The sequence below is a fragment of the Octopus bimaculoides genome, chromosome 14 (genome assembly GCF_046866305.1).
Source record: "Octopus bimaculoides isolate indiv1 chromosome 14, ASM4686630v1, whole genome shotgun sequence".
NCBI lineage: Eukaryota > Metazoa > Mollusca > Cephalopoda > Octopoda > Octopodidae > Octopus > Octopus bimaculoides.
In genome coordinates this window covers 61,098,034-61,111,287 of record NC_142941.1, presented here as the reverse complement: position 1 = coordinate 61,111,287, position 13,254 = coordinate 61,098,034, and the positions used below count along the sequence as shown (strand labels likewise).

The 13,254-nt window shown below is 41.6% G+C and overlaps 1 protein-coding gene across 1 annotated transcript in view; it reads left to right on the top strand.

Moving 5' to 3' along the window:
• The window catches only part of LOC106870530 (SMAD family member 6), a 112,447-nt gene that overhangs the window by 90,596 nt on the left and 8,597 nt on the right, over window positions 1-13,254 (top strand). Inside the window, exon 3 of the mRNA XM_089363149.1 lies at window positions 9,359-9,436. Within this exon, the coding sequence (XP_089219275.1) occupies window positions 9,359-9,436 (78 nt within the window). The remainder of the gene's footprint in view (window positions 1-9,358; window positions 9,437-13,254) is intronic.

The window sequence follows — 13,254 nt, the reverse complement described above, 5'->3', positions numbered from 1 at the left end:
TGCGTGTGTGTGTGTGTGTGTTTATATATACGTGTGTGGATAGTTCTCCCTTGTATGCCAATCCTCTTCTTTTTCTTTTTACCCTGTAGTGTATAAATTGTGTGTGTGTGTGTGTTTAGCTATCTATTTGCACTGGATACTTTTTCCCAGTCATTCTTCTATCCTATTTTTATGCTCTCTCTCTTTCTCTTGCTGGGTTTTCATTTCCTACTCCCTCTTTATCTTTCTTCTCTTACTCTGTCAGTCTGTCTATCTTTCTTCTCTCTCTCTCTCTCTCTCTATCTATCTATCTATATCTTTCTTTTCTTTCTCTCTATCTCTCTCTACCGCTCTACCTCTATACCTCGTTCTGCTCTGTATACCTTCTTTCGTTTAGCTTACGATATCCAACAACGGCCTATAGTGTGCGTGTGTGTGTGTGTGAGAACCACCCTTCCTACGTAATGCAACTTAGGCTTTATTCTTCTGTGTGTGTGTGTAGGGGTCTCCCTTTTTGTTTCTCACTGCATTGTGTGTAATGAATGCATGTGTGCTAGATGTTTACTTTAATGTTGTGTCGGTTTTTCTTTTTCTTTTTTGTTCTTTCTTTTTCTTAGCCTTGGGACAGAGTCTCGAACGAGAAGACCACTTCACTTCCATCCACGACCAAATGAATCCAATCTTCGAAGGGGCGCCACGCACCCGTGTTATCTGATGTGGCCTTCATTACAGAAGACTAATAACGTGTGTGTGTGTGATACTAGGAGGGTTTTTGTTTCATAAATTGGGCCACACCACTCGTAGACTAATTTAACAAACATCCTAATGTAATGCAGAGTACAGCGTATATTATTACGCCACTAAGCAAATTATAGGAATTTGATTAGACAAAAGCGTGGAGTAAATTGAGAGCGAGAGGGAGGTTGGGAGAGACGAAATTGTCCAAATTAACTTGAGTCGGACCGAAAGATTGTGTTACAAATTATATAATCATGACATTACGCGTGCCTTACACGTTGTGAAGGGCAACCAGCAGTCCGAGTGCCGCTGTGTGCTTCTTCTCCCCCCCCCCCGCCGGTACCAGCTCTGCTTGCGTGCGTGTGTGTGTGTGTAGTGTTGCTCCGTTTCGCTCTTCCCCACTATCCCTACATCTATGTGTGTGTGTGTATGTATATATATAAATATATATATATATATATATGCCGTTGGGTTGCAGCCATGCTACGACACGGCTTTCAAAAGCAAACGTTCCGATGTCAGGAATCGAACCCGGGCTGCAAGCACACAAACACAGTGTATGTATGGTATGAAACAATTGTAAAGTTGTTTAGTGGCAATGCAGCTTTGATCGAGCAGGCCTCCGATCGAAGGCGTTCCAGCAGCGACCGCCTTGCCTTTTTGTATTGTTGGGGGGGGCCTTTGGATCAGTATTGTTGGTCATTTAAGTTGGTCGGGTTTCATTAGAGTGTCGACCCCGGTTGGACCCAGATTGAACAGACCTACGTATATACCCTAAGACATTTTCTTCCGTTACCTTCTTGAAGGATACATCGGGACAAACATTATCCTATATATTCTTGTCCCTATTTCTTTGACGGCAAGGCGCGTGGCTTGATGGCTATTTAGCTATTTTTAGCAGGTCGTGCGACCACGTAGAAGCTTCCTCTTTGTGCGTCTATGCTGTAGTTTGGTCCTAGGTCGAACCTCGATTGAGCAGATCTATAGCTAAAATGCATTCCTGTAGTAACCACCCTGCTTTTTGGTGTATTTCAGCTCCAGAATGCATTATCCATATTGGGTGTGATTTGTTTGGAGATTTGACTGCTGTTTCTAGTATATCAGTCGACCACGTTAAGGGTATCTCTGTTTCCGTGCATGTGTGTGGAAGTTGTTTATTGTGTACATGGTTAGTTATGTGTGTGTGTATGTGGTCGTATTTATATACAAACGTGTGTTGGTTCCTCTAAAACTTTTTCATCTCCCTCATCCTGTGTGTGTATACCTAGCGGGTGCTGAAAAGTTCCTAGTCTTAAGGGTGTCGCGAACCTTCCGAATTCTTTTGACGGGGCTTAGAAAAACTGAAGGGCCGCTGCACAAAGTGTGTGAATCTGAGAACGGAATATGTTGAATAAAATCATAATTAACTAACTGATCCTCTTGTATTTTCTTTTACCCAAAGCCAGGAACTTTTCAGCGCCCCTCATATCTATCTATATATATATATATATATATATATATATATAGGGAGAAGAGTGCCATAACCAGTTCCGTGAAATGTATATAGTGTGTGTAGGGTATTATATACGTAATGTAAAGAATATATATACACACGAACGCGCACACACGTTCACATATATATATATGTACACACACAACTGTATTTATTTTTGTGTAAGGTGTGCGTGTATGTATATGCGAAAGGTCTGTCTAAATGTTGTTTGTGTGTGGTGAGAGGAACCCCACTCGCTCTCTTTAGCTCTCTTTTCCTTTCTCTCTCCCTCCCCTAGTGCCACAGGCTCCTGGCAGTCTAGTTTCTGTGATAGCTATTGGTGCCACATTGGCTCTCTGGAAGCTCTTGGCTGCTGTTGTTGCTGGTGCTGGTAGAGGTGGTGGGTTGATGGATGGGTGGGCGGTTGGCGGGCGGGTGAGCTGGTTGGCTGGTTAGTCGGCTGGCTGGCTGGCTGGTTGGTTGGTTAGCTAGGGATAGTTTGGTGTTGAGAGTAGCGTATTTATTAGTGGCGGTGCTAGTAGTGGGAGCTTTTTTGTGTTAATATTGTGATGATGATGATGCTGATAGTTGGGATAGTTTGAGAAGCAAAAAGTGGTGGCGGCGGCGGTGTAGAGCTGTTGCCGCGGTGTTGATGTAGGTATATAGAGAGGTGTGTGTGCCTTCTTTGGAGAGGGGTAAGAGAGACTTTGAGTGCGGTGGAAGCGAAGGGTTAGGGTAGAATGTGGTAAATGTTTCGTTTTTAGCCCTAGGTCAACCCTGGTCGTGCTGACCTTTTTTTATTTTAGGAGACATTCCAACAATACCCATCACATTTTGTAACAAAAAAAAAAATTTTGTCATGGCGGTAGTAGGGAGATTTGGTTGTTATTTCTAGCATGTTGAGCGACCTCATAGGCGCTCCCTTGTTGACTCCATATTTTTTAAAGTTGCTTGCGGTTTGGTGTGGTTACGTTCGCTCCTCACCCCCCGCCGGCTTTCGTCCTTTCATCTTCCGGGGATCGGCAATTGTTGTTGAACGTACCAGTAATGTACTTGGGATGAGGGGGGTTAGGGTGGGGAGTGAATTTTAATTTAATTCCTTCTCTATCCGTCGAATTCTGTTTCTTGTCTTTCATATTTCCTGAGTTCTTCGAAAATAACTAAATGCCAGTCAAATATGTGTGTGTGTGTGTACTAGAGTTTGATATAATCCTACTGTTCCACTTCCTTCAAAAGTGGGGTGGGGGTCGTGGGTTAGACGTGGTGGTTTGCTTGAGCTGGCAGAATCGTTAAGAGCGTCGGAGAAAAAAATATCTTGTAATATTCACTTGTTCTGGGCTCTTTTATGTTCTGAGTTCAAATTCCACCGATGTACACACACACACACACACACTTTGCCTTTCGTCCTTCCGGGATTGTTAAAAATACCAGTCAAATACTGAGGGTTCAATGTAAATAATCAACTAATCAATCAATCAATCAATCAATCCATTCCGTCCTCAAAATTGCTGGCTGATCTTTTCGATTTGGAATAATAATAATACCTTTTCTTTAGCGATTATGTAGTCGGACGAAGTCTTTCATGTTAATTGCGATAAATCCAAACTTTTTCTTTTCTTTTTCTTTTCTGAGAAATTAATAATTAAAAAGTTACTCAGCTCTCTCACTCTCTTTCTCATCCCTTTGGAATTTCAACCAATCAGATCACACAGCCAAGCAGCCAATCTCGTCACGCCGGAAGTTGGAACTGCCATGTGTTTCCATAGCAAAAGATCTCCGTTATTGTGTAGTTAGCGGGCCTTATAAGATCTATAATATAATTAGAAATAGCAACCAAAGTTCCTACAGATCGCAGTCTTACTGGGAAGTGTGTTCGACCGACTTTGCTAGAAATAGCAAAGAAATGTCTCTTAAGTAACTACTGGATGGCGGCCAGCCCTGGGACTTAACAACAAAAAGTGTCTGCACTACTACTACTACTACTACTACTACTACTACTACTACTACTACCACCACTTCTACTACTATTACTACTACTACCACTTCTACTACTACTACTACTACCACCACTTCTACTACTATTACTACTACTACCACTTCTACTACTACTACTACTACTGTCTGGTAGCTGAGGTGATGTAGGGGCGGTAGCGGTTGTGGTGTATTGGAGATTTTGTTGCGGTGGTGGTACATGCAAGGCTATCAGCATCATCACATAGTAGTAGTAATAATAGTAGTGGTGGTGGTGCAGATAATTTTGTTGTTTAGCCCTAGGTCAGTCCTCCTCCAGTTTGTGAGCCAGATCTGGCCTCTCACACATGTCCTACAATGTTTTTCTCAAAAAGTATCCAATCACATAATTGAAATCTCGAAGCAACATGCTAATTAATAATTAATGCGTGATTAAATTCAAAGTAAAGACCCCCTTCGGTCATGAATGACCATGGGATTGCCCCTGGAAAGTTACCCACTGAGGCACAAGTCCAGGCAAGGTTTGTTTGTGGAAGACCCACAGTCGCCCATGCATACCAGCCACCCGCCCACCACCCACCACCCACTTTTCATGCCACCGATGTTATCCAAGGGAAAGAGAAAGGCGGATACAGCTTGGCGCCAGTGAGGACGTCACAACTCATTTCTACAGCTGAGTGAGCTGGAGCAGTGTGAAATAAAGTGTCTTGCTCAAGAACACACGACACGCAGCCTGGTTCAGGAATCGAACTCACTACCTCTGGATTGTGCACCATTCAGCCATGCACAAGGTGAATAAATAAGCATTACATTTGATAGAATAACCTGAACGCTATAGGGTTTTAAAAGCTTTCCTGAATTATAAATTTAATTATAAATTTCTGTAAAAATAGTAATTTTCAAAATTAGCATGTAAAAAAAAAACTCTTTCATTTGTTTCAGTCATTTGACTGTGGCCATGCTGGGGCACCATCGTGTAGGGGTCTTTTAGCTAAACAAACTGACCCCAGGACTTATTTTTAATCCTGTTACTTATTCTGTTGGACTCTTTTTCTTTTGAACTGCTAAATTACAGAACCATAAACACACCAATGCCAGTTGTGATGCAGTGGTGGAGGCCAAACATACGAGCATACACAATATTATTTAGTAGATACACACACACACACACACACACACACACACACACACACACCAGGTTTCTTTCAGTTTCCTTCTACCAAATCCACTCACAAGGATTTGGTTGGCCTGAGGCTATAGTAGAAGCCACTTACCCAAGATGGCACACTGTGGGACTGAACCCAGAACCATGTGGTTGGGAAGCAAGCTTCTTGCCACATGGTCACACCTGCGCCTGTGGAAGGAGGATCCTAACACACTGAATTCATCGGATAATAGTGTGAGAAACCTGAGATTTTGTTTGTGAAGATGCACCTCTTTACTGCGTGAACAATTTAGATGAAATTCAGGCTGAAGTTACAGCAGGAGTCATAATAAAAACCACTTGAAATTTACATTGGAGAAGGTCTAGACCAATGATGCTCAACCATTGTTGGTATGGCCACCATCAATGGATGAAGCTGGCATGCATATATATATATATATATATATATATATATATATACACAATGTGTATAAACACTGCAGTGTTCTTGTGGAACTGCGGTGTTCTTGCTGTAATCAGAGTATTTATATAAAGGCTGGCCAGTGCTTTATGAATGAATCTGGTAGATGAAATCTGTGAAAGTGCTCTCATCATATATGTGTGTATGTGTGTTCTGTTTTGTGTTTGTCCTGCCTGTCGAACACTTGACAACCAGTGTTGGTTTTGCTTATGTCCTCCATAACTTAGTGGTTCAGCAAAGAGACTAGTAGAGATAAGAAGACCAGCAGTCACCCACTGGTGCCAAGCCGATACGGCTTGGCACCAGTGACGTCACAACTCGTTTCTACTGCTGAGGGAACTGGAGCAACGTGAAATAAAGTGTCTTGCTCAAGAACACAACACACAGCCCGGGTTGGGAGTCCAACTCACTATGTCATGATTGTGAGCCAGGCGCTCTAACCACTGGGCCATGGGCCTTTACTAGAAATAAGAATTTGAGGCGATTTGTTTGGTGAAGCCTTTCAAGACACTGCCCCTGCATGTTCATGATCATTGGATTGAAAACAAGTACAAGGAAATGATAAATTAAAACATATTTGCATATTGGCTGAAGGCATTATTTCCATGTACCGAGAGGTTTTGTACAGTTGGTACCAGTTTATGGTACAACACACTTTGTCACTGTGACTGCGATAGATTATCTCAGGCTTGGTAGCAAGTATTGTCAGCTAATGTTAACTGCATGAAACTTTTAGCTATGGGGAAATAATCTGGGTTTACTCCAGAGACAAAATTCCGATACAAGAATTTTGTTGTATGTAGTAAAATTTTTGTATTGAAATTTTACTACTGTGCAATGGAGTCATTTGCATTCTTACAAGAAAACAAGAGAGTGGGAGAGGCTATTCATATAATTGGTGGCATGGCAGACAGAATTCTCTGTGGTATTTCATGATGTCCCTTTGCATTCCGGAATGGAATCCCATCTGAGTTTTTTTTTTTTTTTGCATTCGAGGGTCAATAAAATAAATGAGTTGTGTGAGCAATAGTTTCATTGTAAACAACTGTTCTCTAGAATGCGGTGCTGCTGCATGGTCGCAGCCTGAATGAAAAAGTGGAGGGTGGGGGACAAAAAAAATCCCCACATTTATCAAGGATGGGAAACTCAAAAGAAATTTCAACTGAATGATGCGTCTACTCTAACACATGTATTGAGTACTTTTTATCTCATTTGTAACTTGTAAACTGTAAATCTCTTCGTACGTACACACAAGCTACAGGGATTGCAAAATGTATGTATATATATATATGACACACGCATATATATGTGAATAATGTACACACACACACACACGCATATATACATGTGTGTGTGTATGTATGGTGTCGGTATAAGAACACATGCATACAGACACATACTCACACTGGTTATAATATATAAATATACAAAGAAAGGGGTTTTGTTTGTCTCAGTTGCTATCCATTTAGAATGTGTGTGTGTGTGTATACAGTTGGTCTATATATTCCTCTACTATGCACCAAGCAAATCCTTTTCCTCCACTGCCTCTCCTCTCCCCTCCCTCTCAAACTCAACACTAAATGGAAAGAAGTATGTCTGTGTGTGTGTGTGTGATGAGAGTCAGCCAGCTGGACTGGTGCCAAGATGCTCCTATTTATCTATTACAGTAACTGAACAGTGGAGGCGGTGGTTTGAAGCATGTTGTGGTGGTGGTGGTGTTGGTGTTGGCGGTGGTAGTGGTGGTAAACATGTAACTGGTGCAGTGGTGGTAGGGTGTAAGCATATACTGATGTGGATATAGGATGGCAGCAGTGGTGGGGCGAAGATGGCTGAGACAGAAATATGCCTGGCTAAAGGAACATATATATATATATATATATAGATAGATAGATAGATAGATAGATAGATAGATATACACACACACATTATTTGCTTTTGTCTTGTTCGGTTCTGAGTTGGAATCGATTTTGAGGGTATGCCTAGGTCTGTCAGTAAATGAAGTACCAGTAATACGCTGTGGTCAGTTTGTTTCCTCTCTCTCTCTCTCTCTCTCTCTTTAAAAAAATTGGCCTTCAGTTGCAGTCAAAATAAATCATAATCGTCGTGTGTGTGTGTGTGTGTCTGGAGGGGCCAGAGTTAGTGAGTTCACATTCCACTGGGGTGTCTGACTGGCCTTTCATCCTTGTGGGGGCCAGTTTTGAGTGTGCGGCTCTACCCATCTCCTTGTGTATAAACATCCACTCAAATTCTTTATTTTCCTGACTGTTGATAATCATTATTGCTTTTATTGTCTGTGAGAGAGAGAGAGAGAGAGAGAGAAAGAGGGACAGACAAAGAGATTGCTATACATGATGTACCAAATTGTTACGATCAAATTCTTTTTAGTATACGTATGCATGTGCCCCGGCATATGTGTATTGTTTATATTGTTTAATTCTATATGTAATAACCATGTACTTCGTCAAGAAGTTAGTGCCCAGCCATGCTAAATCAACCAAGCTCAAATTCCACCAGAGCCAACTTAGGTTTTCCCCCATTGTTCTGGAATGAGTAGAATTGGTATCAATAATGTAAGAGGCTGGAGAGAGGCAGGGAATTATTTCAGTTAGTGACATTGTTGTTCTTTCTCTCTCACCGTTCCAGTCCTGATACAAATTTGTGGTTTACGTCAAGGCTAGAAATCATTACAATTAACAATATCATTCCCACTCATCGCCACTCATTAATATTCTCATTTATGATTATGATTATTGTCATCATTAAGGTAACGAGCTAACAGAATTGTTAGCACTCCAGACGAAAGGATTAGTAGCATTTTGTCCATTTGTACGTTTTTGAGTTCAAATCCTACCATGGTTTACTTTGCTTTTTGTTCCTTCAGGGTCAGGAAAATAAGTACCTGTTGATGAAATCAACTATACCCCGTTTTCCAAAATTTCAGGCCTTGTGTTTATAGCAGAAAGAATTATTAATGTTATTATTATTATTATTATTATTATTATTATTATTGTTTTTATAAGGTGGTGTGCTGGCAGAATCGTTAGCATGCTGGGCAAAATGCTTAGTGGTATTTCATCTGCTACTACATTCTGAGTTCAAATTCCACTGAGGTCAACTTTGCTTTTCATCCTTTCAGGGTTGATAAGTACCAGATGTACACTTGGGTCGATGAAATCTACTTAAACCCTTTCCCAAAGTTGCTGCCCTTGTGGCAAAATTTGAAACCATTATTATTATTATTATTATTATTATTATTATAAGGCGGCGAGCTGGCGTTATCATTAGCATGCTGAGCAAAATGCTTAGTGGTATTTCACCCATTGCTACATTCTGAGTTCAAATTCCACCGAGGTCAGCTTTGCGTATCATCCTTTCAGGGTCAATAAATTAAGTACCAGTGTAGTACTAGGGTTGATATAATTGACGTAACCCCACCACCACCACCATCCCCTACCCAAAAATTCAGACCTTGTACCTATAGTAGAAAGGATTATTATTATTATTTATTATTATTATCATTATTATTATTATTAATGAATTTATAATGATCAAAACCTCTTCAATATCTTTTCAGACCGCCTGTTGTTGGCAAGGGATCCTGTTTCAACTGAAACTGGTCTTACCCCAACTCCCTATCGGTTGTCTTCTTCAGGTAAGTTACATGGATTAGCTCCCTTTATTTTATTATATTTTATTTTCCTTCATTTCTTTGAATGAACAAATTCAGTGTACACATTCAAGATGCTGGCATCACTGCATAATAAGAAGTTTGCTTCCCGTGGAAATACTCCCTTGCCCATAAATAGGTGAGGGTTGGCGACAGACTTATAGAAGGTCTGCCTCAACAAATTCCGCCTGACCCCTGTTTAGATCAAAGACATTTCAGTTCTGGTTATTTCCATTTTATATTCACCTATGATACTCTGTTAAGTGGTTGGTGTTAGGAAAGGCATCCGGCTGTAGAAACCAACCTAAAACAGACTATGGGAACCTAGTGTGGCCCCTGGCCTTGCCAATTCCTGTCAAGCTGTCCGACCCCTGCCCTGCATGGAAAAGGATGTTAAATGTTGATGATGATGATACCGTTATCCGTGTCCTTCTCTTTTCAAGGCAGTAGTGCTCAAGAAAACCTGCACTCCGCAATAAAAGTGTTAAGGCCACTCTCCCTGGTGAAGTGTCCTGTGGTGGTTTTGCTTAAAAGCAACCAGCACACTTTGTAAAGTGGTTTGTATTATTAGGAAGGGCATCCTGCCATAAAAACCATGCCAAATCAGACTGGTGCCTTGTGCAGCTCTGGTCAAATCGCCGAATCCATGCCAGCATGAACAACGGATGTTAAATAAGGTCATTGCCTGTGCCGCTGGACTGGCTCCTGTGCAGGTGGCATGTAAAAAACACCATTTTGAGCATGGTTGTCACCACTACCGCCTGACTAGCCCTTGAGCCGGTGGCACGTAAAAGCACCCACTACACTCTCTGAGTGATTGGCGTTAGGAAGGGCATCCAGCTGTAGAAACTCTGCCAGATCAGAGTGGAGCCTGGTGCAGCCATCTGGCTCGCCAGTCCTCAGTGAAACTGTCCAACCCATGCCAGCATGGAAAGTGGACGTTAAACGATGATGATGATGATAGTGTGATATGAGGAGGAGGTACAGACCTTTTTCTACACCAGGTTCACCTCTGACAACACTATGGTGACTGCTCTCCTTAAGTATGATGAGGAGAGTAATTTGGGTGGCCCAAGAGAGTGTCAGGTTTCCAGAGGCACCGTGGAAGTGCAAAATCATTATTATTATTATTAAGTGGCTGCCATAAATGTCTGGATATCTTTTCTGTTTGTGAAATCTGTTTGTTCTTGTTTTTTCTTCTCAGTGTCTAAAAATTTATTACCCTAGACTGTAAATTGGAGTGGATCCCAGATATGGAAGGGTGGAGTTGAAGGTTCTCCTTGTCTTTCTGAGAGAAGTGCTCTGGTGTTCTGAACAGCTGACCTCATTTAAGGCCTTTGTTCTAAACAGGTGACCTCATTTAGCTGTGGTGTTAATAACACTCCAGTATTGGAGCAGCTTAGGAGTCCGCTGGTTTGCTAGAAACAACAGTTGAATTCTTTCGAATTACATCATCGTCATCATTTAACATCCTTCAGATGCTCTTCCTGTTGCCAACTCTTGCCTGTTTCCAAATAATTTTTCGCAGTAGAACGTCTGGCAGTGACACACACACACACACATATATATGGTGGATGTCTTTAAGCTTCTGTCTTCTATAACCTGGGACAATGGTAGAAGACACTTGCCTAAGGTGCCACACAGTGGGACTGAACCCACCATTCTGTTATGCCTGTGCTTCCTTCTCAAAAGGGAGAGCAGGTCATGTTTGACCAAAATCATCATAGAGTATACAGAAATGATGGGATGGTCATGGCTCGGATGTGGAATGTCTTTGATTATAGGTTTGCTCGTTCATGTCTGACTTAGGCCTCAAACAATAATTGGAGTGGTTGTGTGTGGAATAAGTTTGTTCAGTCAGGAGCAGCCCCAGGGTTTAATAAACAACTTTGTTATATATATTGATGAGTAAAAAAGAAAGCTTCTAGCTCCCCTGTATAGGATTACTATGTGGTCTGCTTGCCGAATCTGCCCGAGGAGCTTTTTGTGATTGCCAGACAATCAGACAATTCTATAAATTCATATATTGCACACAGACATGTGTGTATATATATATATATATATATATATATATATACACACACACACGTACACGCAAATGGTGCTGAAAAGCTCCTGACTTCGGGTAAAAGAAAATACAGGAGAATCAGTTAATTATGATTTTATTCAACATATTCCCCTCTCAGATTCACATACTTATTGCAGTGGTCCTTCAGTTTTTCTAATCCCTGTAAAAGAACTCGGAAGGTTGAGCCTCCGACTCGGCCTTTCGGAATACTCTTAAAGCCAGGAACTTTTCAGTACCCCCTCATATGTGTGTGTGTGTGTGTGTAATATGTTAGACCGAAAGAATAAGTACTAGGCTTACAAAGAATAAGTCCTGGGGTCAATTTGCTCGACTGAAGGCGATGCTCCAGCATGGCCGCAGTCATGACTGAAACCAAAGAATAAAAGAATATATATACACACATACACATATATATATATGCATACACACACACACACATTATATACATACATACAGAGAGAGGGGGGTTCTGTTCTCTATAATATACATTAGTCCCTTAGAAACTCTCTCTCTCTCTCTCTCTCTCTGTACACACACACACACACATTAGTGACACAAGTTTGTTACAACTTAATGGAATGTTCTACTGAGAAGTCATCCAATAAACAAGGGGGCTTTCAGTATGTGTCTGTCTGTGCATGAGGAAGGGTTGCTGAACAAGTATAGATGTGTAGGCCATATGTACGTGTGTGTGTGTGTGTGTGTGTTTGTCTTAAGACATTTGTCTCTTCATCACTCATAACCCTTTCTCTCCATATCCCTACCCCCCCCCCCCCCTTCACTGCTATGTCCCTATTTCTACATAACTTCCTGTATGTGTGTGTGTGTGTATTCTATTTCTTTACCTTTTCCCCTTTTTTTGTTTTGTTCTCTTGGTCTTTTACCTGCCTCTCACTACTCCCACCACCAACCACTGCCACACCAGCTACCTGCTACTTCCCCCAGCCCCTTCCACCACAACTTGTACCCTCTTTGTTCCTCCACTCCCCCCCCCTCTCTTTCTCTCTCTCTCTCTCTCTCTCTCTCTCTCTGCTACCGCCAACGCCAGAAATTAGACCACCTTTATGCAGTCTTCACCATTACTACTTGTGTTTGTCTGTGTCGCTGTAGTACATAACATAGTGTGTAAGTGATAGGTACACACAATGCATACACACCATACGCCCGCACATACACTCTCACACACACACACACACACACACACACACACACACATGAATACATGTTACATACCTTTCTGCAGTTTCTCTACTACCTGAGAATTTCGCCATTACCACCTTCCTTTACTGAATGCTTGGCTAGTTATCTTTTCAGCAAAATCTATACCATAATAGCCCACTCTGCACTCTGCAACAGTATGTCGTGGTTGTGACGGCAGCAGTGGTAGTTGTAGTGTTGTGTGGAATGTTGCTGTTCTTTGGCCCTTAGCTGGGGCCTGGTTAAAGTAGATCCACGGACATACAATGAAAGATATTTTTGTCCAAGATCCTTCCCATCGTCTTCTTCTAACGTTGCTTAACTAGGGCTGCGTTATCATCCGTATCTTCTTTTACCTTTTTTTTTTTCCACCTTTCACTTGTTTCAGTCATTGGACTGTGGCCATGCTGGGGCACTGAGTTGTGGAGTTTTAGTTGGACAGCCCCAGTACTTACTGATTTTATAGGCTGGTATTTATTCTAATCAGTCTTTTGCACCAGTCTGCTAAGTTTACAGGGACATAGACACTCCAACACTG